Source organism: Pocillopora verrucosa, chromosome 1 (genome assembly GCF_036669915.1).
Source record: "Pocillopora verrucosa isolate sample1 chromosome 1, ASM3666991v2, whole genome shotgun sequence".
NCBI classification, from domain to species: domain Eukaryota; kingdom Metazoa; phylum Cnidaria; class Anthozoa; order Scleractinia; family Pocilloporidae; genus Pocillopora; species Pocillopora verrucosa.
Window position 1 is genome coordinate 19,960,638 of NC_089312.1, and position 16,365 is coordinate 19,977,002.

General features: G+C 38.1%; 2 protein-coding genes and 1 pseudogene across 2 annotated transcripts; 1 reads left to right on the plus strand and 2 right to left on the minus strand.

The window, feature by feature from the left end:
* Positions 1-810: 810 nt before the first annotated feature.
* On the minus strand, positions 811-3,393 carry LOC131791821 (neuropeptide FF receptor 2-like). The gene has a single exon (XM_059109197.2). It carries the CDS (start codon positions 3,088-3,090, stop codon positions 1,987-1,989), a length of 1,104 nt encoding a protein of 367 aa, XP_058965180.1. The 5' UTR covers positions 3,091-3,393; the 3' UTR covers positions 811-1,986.
* Positions 3,394-4,609: 1,216 nt separating this feature from the next.
* Positions 4,610-9,996, minus strand: LOC131791812 (pyroglutamylated RF-amide peptide receptor-like). The gene is made up of 3 exons (XM_066170995.1): positions 9,886-9,996; positions 7,676-7,755; positions 4,610-6,407 (listed from the first exon to the last, which is right to left on the minus strand). Exons 2-3 carry the CDS (start codon positions 7,701-7,703, stop codon positions 5,323-5,325), a joined length of 1,113 nt encoding a protein of 370 aa, XP_066027092.1. The 5' UTR covers positions 7,704-7,755; positions 9,886-9,996; the 3' UTR covers positions 4,610-5,322.
* A 4,012-nt stretch (positions 9,997-14,008) lies between these two features.
* On the plus strand, positions 14,009-15,060 carry LOC131791813 (melatonin receptor type 1A-like; annotated as a pseudogene).
* The last annotated feature ends 1,305 nt before the right edge of the window (positions 15,061-16,365 follow it).

Consider the following 16,365-nt stretch of genomic DNA (forward strand, 5'->3'; position numbering starts at 1 on the left):
CCATGCTAGTCTCTTCCGTGTAGAGCTAAGAGACTAATATGGGTGCGCCTTTGGCATCTTTCACATCGGACCCCCGACGTTTGCGATCGTTTTGGATGTGCATGACCATAGCCTTAGTCCTTTGCTTTTGAGATACAAAGTGTGGTCGAAAAGGGTACCCTCTCTGGCATGTAAAAACATTCCATTTGGCGACTGGAGAAAATTGAATGCAAAGCATCATATATAGACCAATCGCCTTCCTTGTTGTGAGCAGAGAGATCTGGGCAAGAATCATCGGAAAGGTGGGGAAGTAAGTCGTTTCTTCAAGGTGGGGTGGGGTGGTTAAGGTATTTTGGTCCGCAATGGCTACTTTTCGTTAGTGCCCTGAAATGTTCCGGTTTTTTTTCCAAAGTTCCAGCAGTTTGCTTTAAAAATAATGTGAGCACTGGAAAGTCTGTCTTTATAAGGGAAAATGATCTCATTAGAAGCGTGTTTACGTAATAACCCTTTGTAAGAACTGGTTTCTGCATAGCGCATAGCGCATAGCCAGCTGCAAGGAAGGTAGGCAGTTTGGCTGGGTATTCTGCAGTCAAGTCGACCTTGTTTTAATTCTGGAGCGTTGCTTTATGCTTGTAACGGAAACTCGATGACGATACATTAACTTGTACATGGTAGATCATTCTCCACCTCGGCAGCCCAGGACAAAGAGTCCCTTGTCCTCTGCGTGAGTCAATAAAAAATGCTTTCGGCTACTGCATGCACTGCATAAAAACATCAAGTGAACGAGTCTTTACAGATGTTTAGAAAAATAAAAGCGTTTTTAGTGTTTTACAAACCTCAGTCAAGGCTTAAGCTGACGAGTGGAAATCTTTATTTCAAATCTACTTTAGATTTCCTTACAGCTCTCGCGGTTTGGAGAACTTGGAAATGTTTCCGGGAAATATAATTCAATTTATAAACGTTCAACAAGCGTAGTGTTACTTATGACTTTAGATAGCGTAACTTTACACGTCCATGCCTCTTGAAGAGAGGTCATGCTACGATTTCCGATTTTACCATTTGATGATTATAGAACAGCGTCCTCCTCTTAATTAAAGATTGTCCGAAATTGCTTCACGGTAGAGGAAAACTTTGATGAAAGGTGAATGGTCTTGTAATACTTACTAATAAATCGATCAATTAAATGTAAAACATTTTTAAGAAATGATCAGTTTCATAAAATAGTGATGCAAATGTAAACCGCGTCAATTCGCGTCAATTCCGCGTCAGTACGAGGGGGAAATGTGGGAGGTTCAGTTTTTTATTTGTACGCGTTAATTCCTATTTGGACGTATTTTACAAGCACGGAAAACATAAAAAGAAGAGAATCCTCTCTAACTTGCAAAGATTAACCGGGTAACGTCTTGAGACTTGTAAATAACAGGACCATGCAGCATTTCATCACAGATAGCACGGAGACTTCACGGTCTCAAGTTATGAATTTGTGAATTCTGCTTTTGCCAGCGTCTGTCTTGGTCTCTTTTCCAAAGTCCAAAAATAAATTAAGAATCAGCAAACCAAAGGCGCTGATCACTAATTCAAACTGTGAAATATGGCACATTTTTTTTTTTTTAACCGTTATGGTCAGATAGTTCTGATTACGTAATAATGGAATTTTATGTCTGAATGTCTGAACGCATCGGACTGGCCTGCTTGTTCTCACCAGAAGTATGCAAATTAATTCAGCCACAACGATACTTTTTTGAAGCGTGTTGGTCTCTTGTGAGCCATTTCACAAGGTTACTCCCCTTTGTTTCAGTAGATGGGAATTGACGACTGTAGAAAAACGCTTAGCAGGTGATACGCCTTTCTGTCGGTATAAAACTGTGCAAACTGATCAGCAAGATGTTAAGAAACTAAAATTACTTATGTCTTCCTGTAGCTTGCCACCGAGGACAAACGCTTTCATGGTTGCTGGCTTTTGCTTGATATAAAATTTAAAGTAGCGTTCGTTACTTTACCTCTAGATTACGAAGGTCTAGTCTTTGATTTGTCATTAGGGTTAAACACTAAACTAAACGTGGAACGTCGTTCGCTTCTCATTGGAGGAAGAGGAGAGGTAGTGCGTAGTACAAACACTTTTTCAAATACTCGAGGGTGTTTGCCATGCGATTGGTGGCAAATTAAAGCCCTGCAAATTTTCGCAAGAATTTTCAAGTCAATAGACCCGAAGATGATGGGGTTGACAATAGAGTTCGCATACATAAGAATGTTGCTGAAGGTGACAACCTTGCTGAAGAGCTCAGGTTGTTTGGAACCGTTTCCAAAATCATGCCATAACCACGTCACATGCGTTGGTAACATGCACACGGCAAACGCCACGACAGCGGCAACAAACACGTGGACGATTTTAAGATTTCGTTGTGTTGGCAGGGAAGCTGAACGCCGGCTACTGATCGAGACATTTGTCCATTGCCTTAGAGAGTTCTTGTCCTTGTACAATGCTCTGACTATGAACGCGTACAGAACAGTCATTAAAAGCAGAGGTATCGCGTAAAGAGAGGTGAAGATAGTGAGGGTGAACACTTTGCCACTGTAAGAACGAGGCCATAATTCTCCACATTGTGACCCATCAAGCCTCAGTGCAAGCGACAGAGGAAGTACGATCAAGCAAGATGAAAGCCAAAAAACAACAATTGTTATTATTCCAGTTCGTAGGTGAATTCTCGGCTTCAGTGGTGTTACGATCAGTCTATAACGATCCACGCACATGAATAAAAGCGTCATAACTGACACGTACACCAAAACAGACTGAAGAGGATAAATAACGTGGCAGAGTGCAGCTCCATACGGGAATTCACCGATCATCTTTTCCCCAGCATCTAATGGAATGCTGACAAGGCACGTCCCTGCATCAGTGGCCGCCAGATTTAAAATGAGATAATCATTGATTTTTCTCTTTTTAAGGCTAAAAATCGCTTTAAATACCAAAATATTGCCGATCGTCCCTAGGAACGTAATTAGTATTAAGAGAGTTACTGCTATGACCTGAAGTGTCTGCACTGTGTTGTCGCGTGGTTGCTCTGTGGTGGAATTTGCGATGTTGTATAAACCATCGTTGGTGTAGTTCATCTTTCGCCTGAGATAAATGTCGATTACTTCTCCAAGTTTAATTTCACGGCATGGAAGCAATATGCTTCCGAGTAAGTTGTGTTTACTGACTTTCAAGAGGACAAGGTAAACTTTATGAGAACAACGACGCCGTCAAATTAATTAATCATCATCACCCAATCATGGAAGGTTATCCCTGGTAATCTTTAATCCCAATTCCTGCACTAAATCCTGAAATTCGTAACTTTAATCCTGTAAAACATACTTCAGATTTGCGACAGAAGACGAAGACCATTAGGCGGATGTCTGCTTATCATGTCGTTTGTTCAGTTCTGCGTTTGGCTTTATTTCATGCAGGTCACATTTAATGGATCAACTTCGACCGAGTCTTTCATCGAGTTGACTGAACGATCAAGACTATTTCACTAAGCGGCCAAAAACTTTTAATTTGACGAGATTTATAATGCTTGAAAATCAGATTAATCGTTGTTCTCGGAGTTGGTACAAATCTTGAGAGAAAATCTCTAAAATCTATGTGAACGTTTTCACTCCTGTAGGAGTGACTATAAGGGTGAACTTTTCTTTACATATTAATATCAATACATGGCCAAGCAGAAAGGTCACGAGAGGAAGAAACCAATTTATCAACAAAAGGATATAGTGTGATACAACGCCAATTTCTCAGTGTTAAGAATACACGAATTTTAAAGCAGAAAGTGCAGAGAATGCACACTTAATATGAAGAGTGAATAAGTTAGTGAAAGCAGGATACCGAAACCAACGTGACTGTTTTAATTTTCCTATAATAACCTTCTAAGCTACTTAAAATAACATTAATGCGCGATGTCACGCTAAATTTTCTTGAAATTATTATCAAGTGTTTTTTTGTCTTAAAATGCATTCCTTGTCAGTATGGACATTAGATTCGCCTCAAGATGTTTGTTGTTTAATAAATCGCATTACAATCACAACGTGCAAGACTACGTGCAAGCTTGGTATCTTTATATAGCGTGGCACCTATCCAATGTCCAACATACAAAAAACAAGGTCACGTTATTTCAGGCAATGCGCACGGAATCACGATGCTAATCAATGAAAGCTCTAAGCGCGGAATTCTATCGGCTGTTTAATAAACAAGTGTCATGGGCAAGACATAATGACCGAGAAATGCGTGCGAACGACGCCGCAACTCCTTATGGATAATGAAGTCTTGTAGATAAAAACAAAGCAATTAGCTCTCATAAACCAAATATGCTCCTTGTCCTGCTGCTGGCAGTTAGCCATCTCCTTTGTGGACGGTAGAGTTTAGTGAGAGCTTCATGAGACGACAGATGCTTCTTTCCTTGAGTTAATGTTATAAAATTCTCTGCCTTAGGAAATGAAGTAGTGAACGTCGACATGAAGGCTAATCTTAAATAAAGAACGGCAAGACGTGCCGGTTTTTTCCCTTCTTTTTTAGATTCTTTTATTCTCAACAAAAACAACTTTCTTGGTTGAGGTATCTTAGACAGAATCAAGAGATTATAATATGTAAGTTGGATTCTCGTAACTTATCTTTCTAAAAAAACTGTTTTGCACATTTAGTATTCTTATCCTCAACAAGGCAGCGAAACACCTAAAGCTGGCCATACAGGTTCGGAAGCCTGCGTGTCGATGGACACATTCAATAAGCATTTCCTTGACAAGTCTCCGCGTACAAAAAGTGTCACATGTGTCAGTTTTTACGGTTGAGTGCTGAAAGGGACCTGCAGTTGCCTTTGTTTTGCTTTGCTGCGCCCTGTGATTGGCTCAAAGAACTAGCGCCACCCGCTCGATCAATCAGATACCTAACTCAAATCAATCCAAACTTGATAAACCGCGTTTTCCTGCACTTTAGATAGTTTGTTTGTTCAGAATTAAAATTTTTAACATGGTGACAGTTTCCTTTGTTCCGATTGGCTCTTGAGATTCGTTCTGACCTTTCAAGATGCATTCTAAACACGGAACCCAGACAGGGAAAACTTGTCAGGGATGAAATTGCTTCTGCCGATGAATTAACAAGGACACTTGACAAGGAATATTGTTAAGAGTTTCACGGAATGTCTACTCCAACGTGTTTTCCTAAACATGAATGGTCGACAGTTTTAAAATTGTTCTCACTGAATGCACATGTCTGAAAATCTGTCTAACTTAATTAGAAAAATAATGAAATTGATGAATTTATGAACTAAATTACTTTATATAGATGCCCTTTGATTTTATGTAGTATTGATTTCAAACCACACTTTCCCTTGTTTTATATCTGTCTAACGCCAGCAATCTGTGGCATTCAGTGGCGCCGACAGCTTGTGAGCCACTTTTGTGCGTGCCATTACTCACAGTAACAGAAAGACGTTTGGATCTCTGACTTTTACGCAGCTGGTGTCTAAACGCTCCACGGAAGTTCTCGTTGAATATAAGATACAGGCATGGGTTGATCGCAGGATAGGCGTGTGAGACAACAAAGAGGGTTAATGTTAAGGACGTACTGAGACAGATGTTAAGGTTGAACGTTAGCAGAAAGTGAGTGGCTTGCACTGGAAGCCAACAGAGGGCAAATATGGTCACTACGGTTATCAGCATAATGATGACTTTACGATTTTGCATTTCGATTCGCTGACGATTTTTATCGATATGTTCACCGGGTGCCCTTCTTTTCCACATACGCAGTACAATCTTTGAATAGAGAACGGTCATGACTAATAGAGGAATCAGGTAAAACAAAACAAACCGGATGATCATCTCGTACTTCGTTATTTCATGAGAAGCTAAAAGATCGTCCACCCATCGCGGGGCGCATATGACTTGACCCGATTCATGGTAGAGCTTGTACTTGTAAAGTTCACTCGCAAACACTACCGCAGGAATGACCCATGTTGAAACGATTGCCGTCACTATCAGCCTAAAAGCCAGGGGTCTTCTCATTGTGCGCACGACTGCGTGGTAGCGGTCATAGGTCATGACTGTCAACGTCAGGATGGATGAGCCAATGGAAGTATAGGCAAGAAATGGCAGACTCTTGCAAAGAAAAACACCAAATCCGCCTGGAAACCACCTTACGCTTTCATACAAGTACGTAAGGGATAGGGGGATGGCCGTAATGACGTCAAGGATATCGGAGGCCGCCATGTTAACAATTAATATATTAAAGGTTGTCTTTAATTCGGGATAGTGGTTGACTAGGAAGATAATCATTGCGTTGCCAAAGAAACCAATGAAGAAAATGATGACGTAGGCAATCGTTAAGCCGATTTTGAGTGACAGCGTTGCTGGCTGAAAACTACATTCATTAGACACGCCAGGGATACTCGAATTCGACCCTGGAATAAAAGTAAAAGTAAAAGGCAATGCAATAAGCCAAGTAAAATTCAAATATTGTTTTATGTGTTGTCAATTAGGCTTAATACCTATGAACATTGATAAGGTCCTAGGTTTCCTGGTTTCCTGTGACATATATTACATCAAATATACACAATTGTTACCTTATGTATTTTGCTTATTGTTTTATTTTCTTGTGAAGTAGATTTTGCATTTTGTATTCCGTGTAAACACCTATGTTTCGATCCCAGTTCCATGAGTAGCATTGTCGAGTCCAGGCCTATTTTTTCAAAGACGGCCCTCGTATATATAATTTATTAGTTTAAACAACTTATTATTGTGAGACTTCTGAGTACATGTTAAATCAAGTTGCTCCCTAGTTGCTCCGCCATAATCTCCAATCCCTTTGTTTTGCTAAATTATGTTAAAAATGTAGCTGTTGTGATATGGAAATCCCTATTATTTCATGCACTTATCGCAAATAACTATCATCCGGCTTTCAGGGAACACTTGAGTGGAGTGACGCCATAAAAGAGACAGTTTGGCGTATGATACAAAGATAAAAATTATAAACATCAATATTAATTTAAGACTTGACCTGAGGCCGACATCATCTTACAAAATCTTAAAGACAAAGGCTGCAATTAAATTTACTTTGTTGTTTTAAGTCTTTTTTAAAATTTTCATAACATTTCTGAGAAAATAGACAGAAGGGAAAAAGGATAGTAAACTTGTTTCCTTGTGAAACAAAAGACCATCCATTCGTCCGCAAAATTGAACCGCGAGATTTACCAATAGATTTGCTAGAAAGGATCTCTGTGTCACGAAGATTGGTTTTCACTTAATTAAGGAAAATTCTAGCTCATTTTACTTCTGGGAACAACCAGTTGGTACATAACAAGCGGTAAGCTGTATTCTCTATTCAAACAAGTCAATTTGTTGGACATGTTTCAGATGCAGGCTTCCTCAAAAATGTCCCATGGTGAATTCATTAAGACGATGTCCAGCCTCAAAACTTTTCGTATGCAATGAACTCAATTGAACGAAAATCTCGAAGTTTTATATAACCATTCTAGGCGAGACTTTGTCTTTACACATCTTTCTTTCTAACTGTTGTTTTTCTGATTGCTCTATTATGTTTTATGTTTTAAACATCTGTCAACACAGAGTTTTCTTATTGAACTTTAAACTCCTATTGAACCTTTATGCTTCAAAGATGAGTTCATAGAAATCTTTTTATCTGTATCATATTTAAGTGTTTAACTCTCACCTGTGTAATTGGCAAACATTACAGACATCACAAAATCCTTGGCACTTTGAAATCTACTCTGATATCCCTGAAGATATTCTCTGTGTCAAAAGACAATAAGAATAGTAATTATTTTATATTTTAAATAGGAAATTGAAGACAGATAACAGATGACACGAAAAAAAACATATATGTTGATACCAATTTCCCATTTGCCATTGTGACCTCATAAGATTATATTGCAAAGATAACAAGAAACTGGAAAACGACATAAATGCAAAGCTACTTCTCGAGGTAACAGCTTTCGATCTTACAGTATTTAACACTATTCATGTTAAGATGGATAGTGCCACTTCTGTTTTATTTTGAAATTACATCACAAAAATTTTAGACACTCAAATGGAAGAATCAAACGATAATGACAAAAAGCAAGAGCTGTGTTTTTTTAGCGAGACCCTCCGGTGGCTTTCTATAAATTATACTTTTAGAGGGAGGACTACAATCTTTCAACAGTGTTGGACAATATCTCTGGTTTGTTTTAAATTGTTTTGTTTCGATTCCTTTTTTCGCTGATTTCGGACTTGAGAAGTTTCAAAAGGCCCTCTTTGCAGAAAGCAATGTATAGCCGTCTAAATAATGGCAGATTCCTACTTCACGCACGTACAGGCGACCACATTAGGTATCATTGCTTGATATCGCGCACGAAAATCGATTAATCTACCGGCAGGTCTTCGATCCTAAAAAAAAAAAATTCATTTTTTGAGTTAAATTCGAGTCTCTGCAGGAAAAGCTTTTGTTAAATGAGTAAAAAAAAAAGGAAAATGCCAAATACGAACTGACCTACATACGTAAACTTATGTAAATACCACTGAAACCCTACTTATCTTAAAAAATGAATCAAATGCCTAACAATTATTCTAACTTTGATTAAGAAATAACACTGAATTCCTGGTTCACCCATCGATGAGTCATCAGTTTTACATCAGAAGTCTCCAGAAAGGCCTACTTAAGAATCAACAAACCTTAAAACCTACTGTTGAGACAGCGAAAGCAGATATTTCACACATATTTTGCGATTGAAAATGTAGCCTTGAGGGCCATTTTTTAAAATCCAATCTCAGCAACATGAATGCTGTATGACTGAAAGTTGAATGGCTAAATTCACATGAGAATGCTCTTGGTTAAGTGGCTATAACATACTTTGTGGCAGGAATAGTTTGGCACCGAAAAAGCCAAGAAATCAAAGGCTTATTTGAAATAATTGAAAGGACTCAGAAATGAGAGCTTAAAGCTAAGCAACTGAAAAGGTGCAAAGCAAATTGGTGTCAAATAATGATTATTCTTGTGCGCCGTGTGAAATGTCTTCATTGTTTAAAACCTGAGCAGTGATTCATTATAATGGTAACCGAGACAAGTTGGCCAGACTAAACACAATTCTGCTATTCACCGTGGAAATGAAACACTTATTTCTGAAGTCGCTTAATTGTTTCTATACTTTTATTCGAGTCCACGTCTTAAAATCCATTTTATAAAACATAGCATTTAATTTCGATTTTCGCGAGTTTTGTTTGATTTCTATGAACTTAAATGAACAAATCCCCTCCAAAAATACATATTTTGTAGTGGAAATGGTGAAAAAATAAGCAAATGAAAACAACGGAATGCAGGATAGTTTGAAACTTTTCTCGTTACGCAAGGACACAGTGACTTAGGTTCATTTATCAGTTATTGAAGAAAAGGATAATCATATGAAAAGGAAAGTGGCATTTGACATTGCAAGACCTGTGAGAGAGGTTATGTGTTATCACATTTCCGCCACCAATGCCATTAATTGTATGTAAGGTTTTCATATCCATTTACTTGAGATTGAAGATACGATGAACAAGAGCCATGGTCGCTTTAAGATTTGACCTCACTAAGTAAGAAAAAAAAACGCTCAAAAGTTCACCATTTAGTGACGATGGACGTCGATTGCAATACAAATGCAAAGTAAATGGCTGAAATATAAACAACATATTATGAAAATCGTCCCTGAAACACTTTGGTTTTTAGCCTACTTCAGAACAGTCAAATCCCAGGTAACGAATTATGATGCCTTGATCTTGGCACTCAGAGCTACACCCCAAATTCAATGAAAAGGAAAAGTTACTCAGTATGTGAGTTTTCATCGAGAAAAAGATGCATTTTGACTACAGTTCTATGTATAATTTAAGTTAAGTGCTGCTACTCACCAAGGCGTCTGTCCTTCTCGAGACTGATTAAAATAAAATATGTGGCTATTGTATTTATCTGCTCCTGAGTGCCACAGTTTAGCAAGCACGTTATGTCAAATCACGCTATTTGGAGATAAAACAGGCAAAAGGCAAGTTATTCTCAGATCTTTTCTATCTCCTCCGGAACTCAATGACATGTTAATTACACTTGGCGAAGCTAATAACACCAGTTTAGGTTTATAGATAACCCAACATTTTATGTATGTAAGAGAATCTAAAACTCTTTTAAAAGCCTCTGAAACGTGACTTAGTCGTGGTTGGCTGAAAAAGAATAAGGTGTTATGCGAAAAGTGCGTGGTCGTAATAAATGACGAATTCCCGGCACAGAGTTTCAAAGAAACGTTTTTCGGAGTGGAATTCCAACGAACGTTAAAGATCGCATAATAATCATGAGTTCATTCGATTTCTTTAGATCCCAGTTGTCTGTGCTGGCTCACGGACCTCTCCGTATCGAAATTTTCCTCTTTGTGAAGCGGTTAATGGCTGAGATCTTCGGTCTTAACATGCGCCAGGGCACTCCTACTAGAAATATTTAATATCAGATTTCTGCAGTTCTGGTCCATAATTGTTAATTATCTCCAAAATTTGCCTACTGCTATCAAATTTTGCTCTAAGGTAATTACAACATCACTTTTAATCACCTAGGGAACTGAGTTACATCTCTCTCTCTCTCTCTCTGCTACAAGTATTACATTTCCATGCTACCTCAGTGGAGATAAAAAATAAAACGGAACTTGTTTATTTTGTAAACCTGGATAATCTATTTACCTCCGTTTGAGCCTTCAACCCTAAATCTATTTTGAGATCAAATTGATCTTTTTTTCCATTCCCTGTTACTTTACAGTGAACACAATACACACAGCTTTGCTGCTCTGTCTTTAAGGAGGGAGAGTTCATGTACCTTGCCTTATTCTGATGGTGATTGGTTTGCCAACAGACAGCTTTTTAAGTGATCTCTGAGGAGTGCAATAAGGTCTCTTACGTTCCTGTTAGCCGAACTAATAGAGAACCTCTTATAGAGACACTTAATATACTAACCTGAGTAACTGAATCACAAAAGCTGTGTAATACTTTCAACACGCCGTGCTTTCGACAAGCTAAGATATGACGCAATCCAACCTCTGAAATAGGAAGTTTTCGGTGGGAAGTCTTCGTAAAATTTGTTGATGTTAGATTAACGAGAGAAGTTTGGAACTGTAAGATTTCACCTTGAGAAATTTCAGAAACAAGAAAATATTATCTATTCGACGGATCACTGAGGGTTGTAGGTTAATTGAATTTTTTGGTTAATGGGAGAATATGCCTTATCTTGATTTCTTAAACTGACAGATGAAAAAGTAAGAGGTTGAATGATTGCATTTAAGTGATTTTATGTAAATGACTGCAGTTCTTTTTATAGATATAGATGAATATTTCAAGGTCTTCAAAGGTAATTTCAAAACCAGAACAGGCGAAGTTTCTAAATGTAGAAGCAAACAAATAAAAAATGAAATGGAAATGCTGAAACAGAATAGGATTGGTTCATAATTTTGATCAACATGAATGAATGTGGCACGTTCGGCTAAATTATTAAAGGTACCGCGGAGATCATCCGTGATTCAGCTTAATTCACTCATTCAATACCATGTGACGGTCCTTCAGCCTAATTTCCCAATTATCATCCCATGATTGAAAATGAGTAAGGTGATTATTGTGTCTCTATCATTGATATTAGAAACTAGCTACCTGATCTCGCAGAAAGAACTGAAAAATGCTCTTACTCCTGATCGATCTGTTTTACTAATTCATGACACCTATAGTTTATTTTGAAATCAGAACATATGTTTTCCTTGCTTCTTACGATTACATATTTTAAAAAGGGGCTTCATAAATCGCCCAACGTCGATCAGCATATGTTATCGTATGTAAGCAAAGAACTCCTTTGCTCGGAACACTATCAGGAAAATTTTTAAGAAAGAGACCACACTTACTGTCGGTTTAACGGTGTAATAAACCATGCGTACAGTTGAGAGAAAACGATAAACGTTCGTTAATCAGGAGCCGAGCGTCAGAGACTGACAAGTTTTTCGAGTTCTTGTGGTTTAATGCTTTTAATACCTATCATTTTATTGGTAAAATAAACGATAGGTTTGAACCAATCAGAGCGCACGTAGTATCTAAGCTATTAGATAAGATAACAATAATAGAGGTGCGCGAGTGACAACTTACTTTTTTTCTTGAGAGTGGTGACGTAAATTCTTAGTATTTTGTCGATTCATGCAGTTTTTTGTTCATTGTTATTGTGATTCACCATGAGAATCTGAGAATCGTGACCGTAAAAGTAGTTACCATAAGTTCCATTCCAGATGAGCATATCTAGATATAGCGCACTAATTTAGTTGAGAGACAATGTCCTATCTGGCTAAATATTGAGACTTGCAATGCGATTTGTTTTGTCTAGTTTAGAACAGTACATGACCAGGAGATTAAGTTTAGAAGCTTTATTAGGGACATTCAACTCTGTGAATCACCTCAGTTCTATCTGTCTTATATCCAATTAACCCTTTAATTCCCATGAGTGACCAAGAAAGAAATTCCCCTTACAATATCAGTACAATATCAAGCAGACAAGTGATGAGAATAAAGAAAACTATCAATTTAGGGATAATTAGTTGATCCAATACTGAATTCTCTGAACTAACATTATAAGAATTGTATGGTTGACAGTAAGGAGAATTACATATTCGGTCTAGGAGTTAAAGGGTTTAGAGACCCATCAACGGTTGTGGATCAGTGCTAGTATCTGAGCAACTTCGCACCTACTTCCTTTGACCCATCAACAGTCAACTGATAACGAGTTGAGGTTAATTTTGGATAAAGGAGGTATAGGTGCGCAGTTTCTCCGGCTCAGATACTGGCATTGATCCAAGAGTTGTAGTTCCAGTTTTGCTTCTAAGAAACTGGCGACTTAGTAAGGAACGTGGAAGGGTTAAGAATTCTTTCCGTCAGCAGTTACACCTTCTAAGGATCGTCCTCTTGGTCAGTTGTGCTATTACTTTAGGATCAACGAAAAAGTTTCTGCAAAACGTGGTCTGTTCAGTTTTCCCCCATGAAAACTCGATATCGTAATCAACAAAGATGTAAAAACGAATGATATTCTATCGATTCTCGGTTTGCGCCTCTCTACTTATAAGATTGTATCTTATCCCTAACTGCCCCAAATCCCATCCACTCCGCGACTGATTGAGGAGGCGAAACGAACAAACGATTGAATATATCTTAACCTGCTGTTTTCTTCGTCCACTCTGTGAAGCGAAATGAAATTCTTGATTTTGCGGGTGCTTTTCAAATATTCTTTTCAATTCTACATGGCAAACCATCATAAACTATGTAAACTGAAATAGGGAAAAATGTAGATTTTAATTAAAACTTGATGGCCGGTATTGAGTAGGCAAATTAACAAGGGCATAATTTGGGGCCAGAGCAAAGTAGGAAATGTTACGCCGACTGAGTTATTTGAAAGAAATTGAATTAAAGTCATAGATTATTAACAGTTTAATTAAAGTGAGACATTTTTTTTTTCATTCTGCTCTTGTGACTGATAGTTAGTTTCAATGGGTGATGATAGAGTATCATGGTTCCCTAATTTATCTATGACAGTCAACCACGGATTTTCAATAAATCTGCATTCCATAAATTTTTTTTTACAGTGGGAAACTTGGCTAGCTTCGCCGATTTCTTTTCTTTTCTTTTCGTCTCTTACAATTTTATTTATCATAAATTCCCCTTTTAATTGCTTGCCCACTTTCGTCTTCATATTTGCTGAAAGGTAAATTTACTATTTAGGATATTCTTAGACATTGTTTGCTCTAGAAAATTCAGCAGTGTGATAATTGCAAATAGTCAGTATGGAGGTTTAAAATCCCCTCAGATGTAATCTTTGTGAGATATTTTCGTTTTGAAGGCATTATTTTATTACTTAGGACGCAATTTCAGGGCTCCTGCTCAGCTCAATAGCTTTGTCTTATATGCATAGACGAATCATGCAAAACTAGGTGAAATAATCACAACTTCTCCTTTTCAGCGCGTGAGCAATCGGAAACTAGGCCAGCACGATTTCAAGACAACCACTGACTTATCGGCAACAGTTTGGTCCCACATAGGCAAACAGTGCATTCACAATGAATGATACTTTGTCCGGGAAAAGACGTCTTCAACTCCTTCTTAGCTTAAGAAGTTCTTCTGAAATTGTATTAGAAACGTCAACTGGGTCAATTCTTGCTGCTGTGGGACTGTACGGTAATGTGCTGGTTTTAATCGTTGTTTACAAAACACCCAGACTCTGAAACTCAGCTGGTATATTGATTATGTCGTTAGCGATTTCTGACCTTGCCATGGAAGTGTTGCAAATTCCGTTGTTTTTGTCCTCAAATATCGCTGGAAGATGGCTAGGTGGATTTAATCTTTGCCAAGTCAGTGGCTATTCAGTAGCGTTTCTAGCCAGCATGTCATTACAAACTATGGCCTTAATGGCGCTTGACCGTCACTTTCGCATCGCTCACCCACTGAGACACCGAATCTCGTCTTCAGCGTGAAGCGAGCGAAAGCGATGACAGTTGCTTTATGGTTGTTTTCATCCACAGTACAACTTCCGTATGTGGCAAATTGCGGTGTATACTCTTTTCATCCCGGTAAATGCATCTGCTTTGTGGATTCGTCACCTCTGGCGATAATCGGCATAGCTTATATTGTTATTCCTTCCGTTGTTGTTCAGAATTTTTACTTGAAAGTGTACTTAGCTTTGAGGGCCCGAAATCACCGGGTGTAAAAAGTCTGCAAATTCAAAACAGCGATACTCTTAGGATGACAACACAAGAAATCAAGTTAATCAAGACGATATTGGTAACAGTACTTGCATATGCGATTTGTCGGGCACCGGTCATAATAACGGATTTGCTGGACCAGGTTCGAGGTGGATGGGCACATCCTCGTGGTTTTTATGTGATATACACAGTTTGCAGCATTGCAAGTTCGTATATTAATCCTGTTTTTTATGGTATCATGAACAAGTCTCTCCGTGGGGAATACATAAGGCTGCTGGGACTTAACAAAACTAAAAACTTTGATTGTTCTCTAGCCTCGATTAAAAGGTAAAATTGTTTTTCGCATGTAGAAACAACTTAAAGTAGTATTTTGTCGAGTGCCAGTTACACCATTACAGGTTTAAAAAATTTTCATATTCTTTCGCAATTAAAAGATTTTTAAAAGGTTTTTAGAGAAAGATGTTTTTCTTCTTGTCACGACCGTGGGACAAAGAAAAAATTCTGAGTCCCTGCGAGGAATCGAACCACAGACCTTCGGAGTCCGCGCTCCGACGCTCTACAAACCAAGCCACAGAGACTCTATGGTGAGCAAGACCCATTACGAAGTTCATATATGACACGCGTCCTGCACACTGCTAAGATCAGCAATGTCGACAGCATCATGTTTATAAACAGAATAAGGAAGATTGTAGGTTTTGAGCTCGTTAAAGAAATAGAAAAAGATGTTTTTCGTCTTGTCACGAGTGTTAAACAAAGAAAAAATTCTGAGTTTTCTTTGTCCTTAATAGGCACATGGCAGCATACTGTATGAAAACGTTAAATTTGGACCTACTCTAAAAACGTGGTTGCCGTATGTGTAGAATAAAAGTTAATTAAAAATATTTTTTCCCAATTTTACTTTCGTCAGTCTGTCTTATTCAAGAGCTGCAGCTTCACTCTGAATCATATTTGAAAGGTGCTTGATAGCTCATTTCTGCAGGTGGCTCATAGAGCGTGTCTATTCCTAGTGATAATGGATCGCAACATAAACAAATAGGCTAAAAACACGACACTATATCCTGTTGCTCTGAATTATTTAAACGGTCCGCACATGTAATGGTTTGTACACTATTCTCAAGCAAAGGGTTTCTTTGATGAACTCCTAAAATTCATAACAATATGGCATTTCGTAAAGGCCTATAGCGGCATTTCTGAGATGATGAGACCCTTCGGCGCAGGCTGCACCTTAAGAATTTTCACATGCAAAACGTCTCCAGAAAGCAGACCGAGTAATCTTTCCATAAAACAAGTTCCATTCAAGACCTCTATCTGCTGGGTACGAAAATCATGTCCTTGGACATAACGTCGTCACTGCAAGGACCAGCGGTTGTATTTGCAATAGAAGACATTTAAGGCGAGGTACTGTGTTTGCGTCAGACTTAAGAGGATTCGAGTCACACAGTTTATCGCATACACACTTTTTTTTAGAAATAAGAGCCTTTTCATAAGAATGTTTAAACTGAGATTAATCAAAATTTTACGAACATACTAAGAACATTCCTTGGCTGAGAGTCAGTTAATAACGTCTTAATTTTGCTCTTTTTTTGGTGAGAAGTTTAAATAAAGGTAAAAGAAATGTAAAACTGTGGTCTAACAA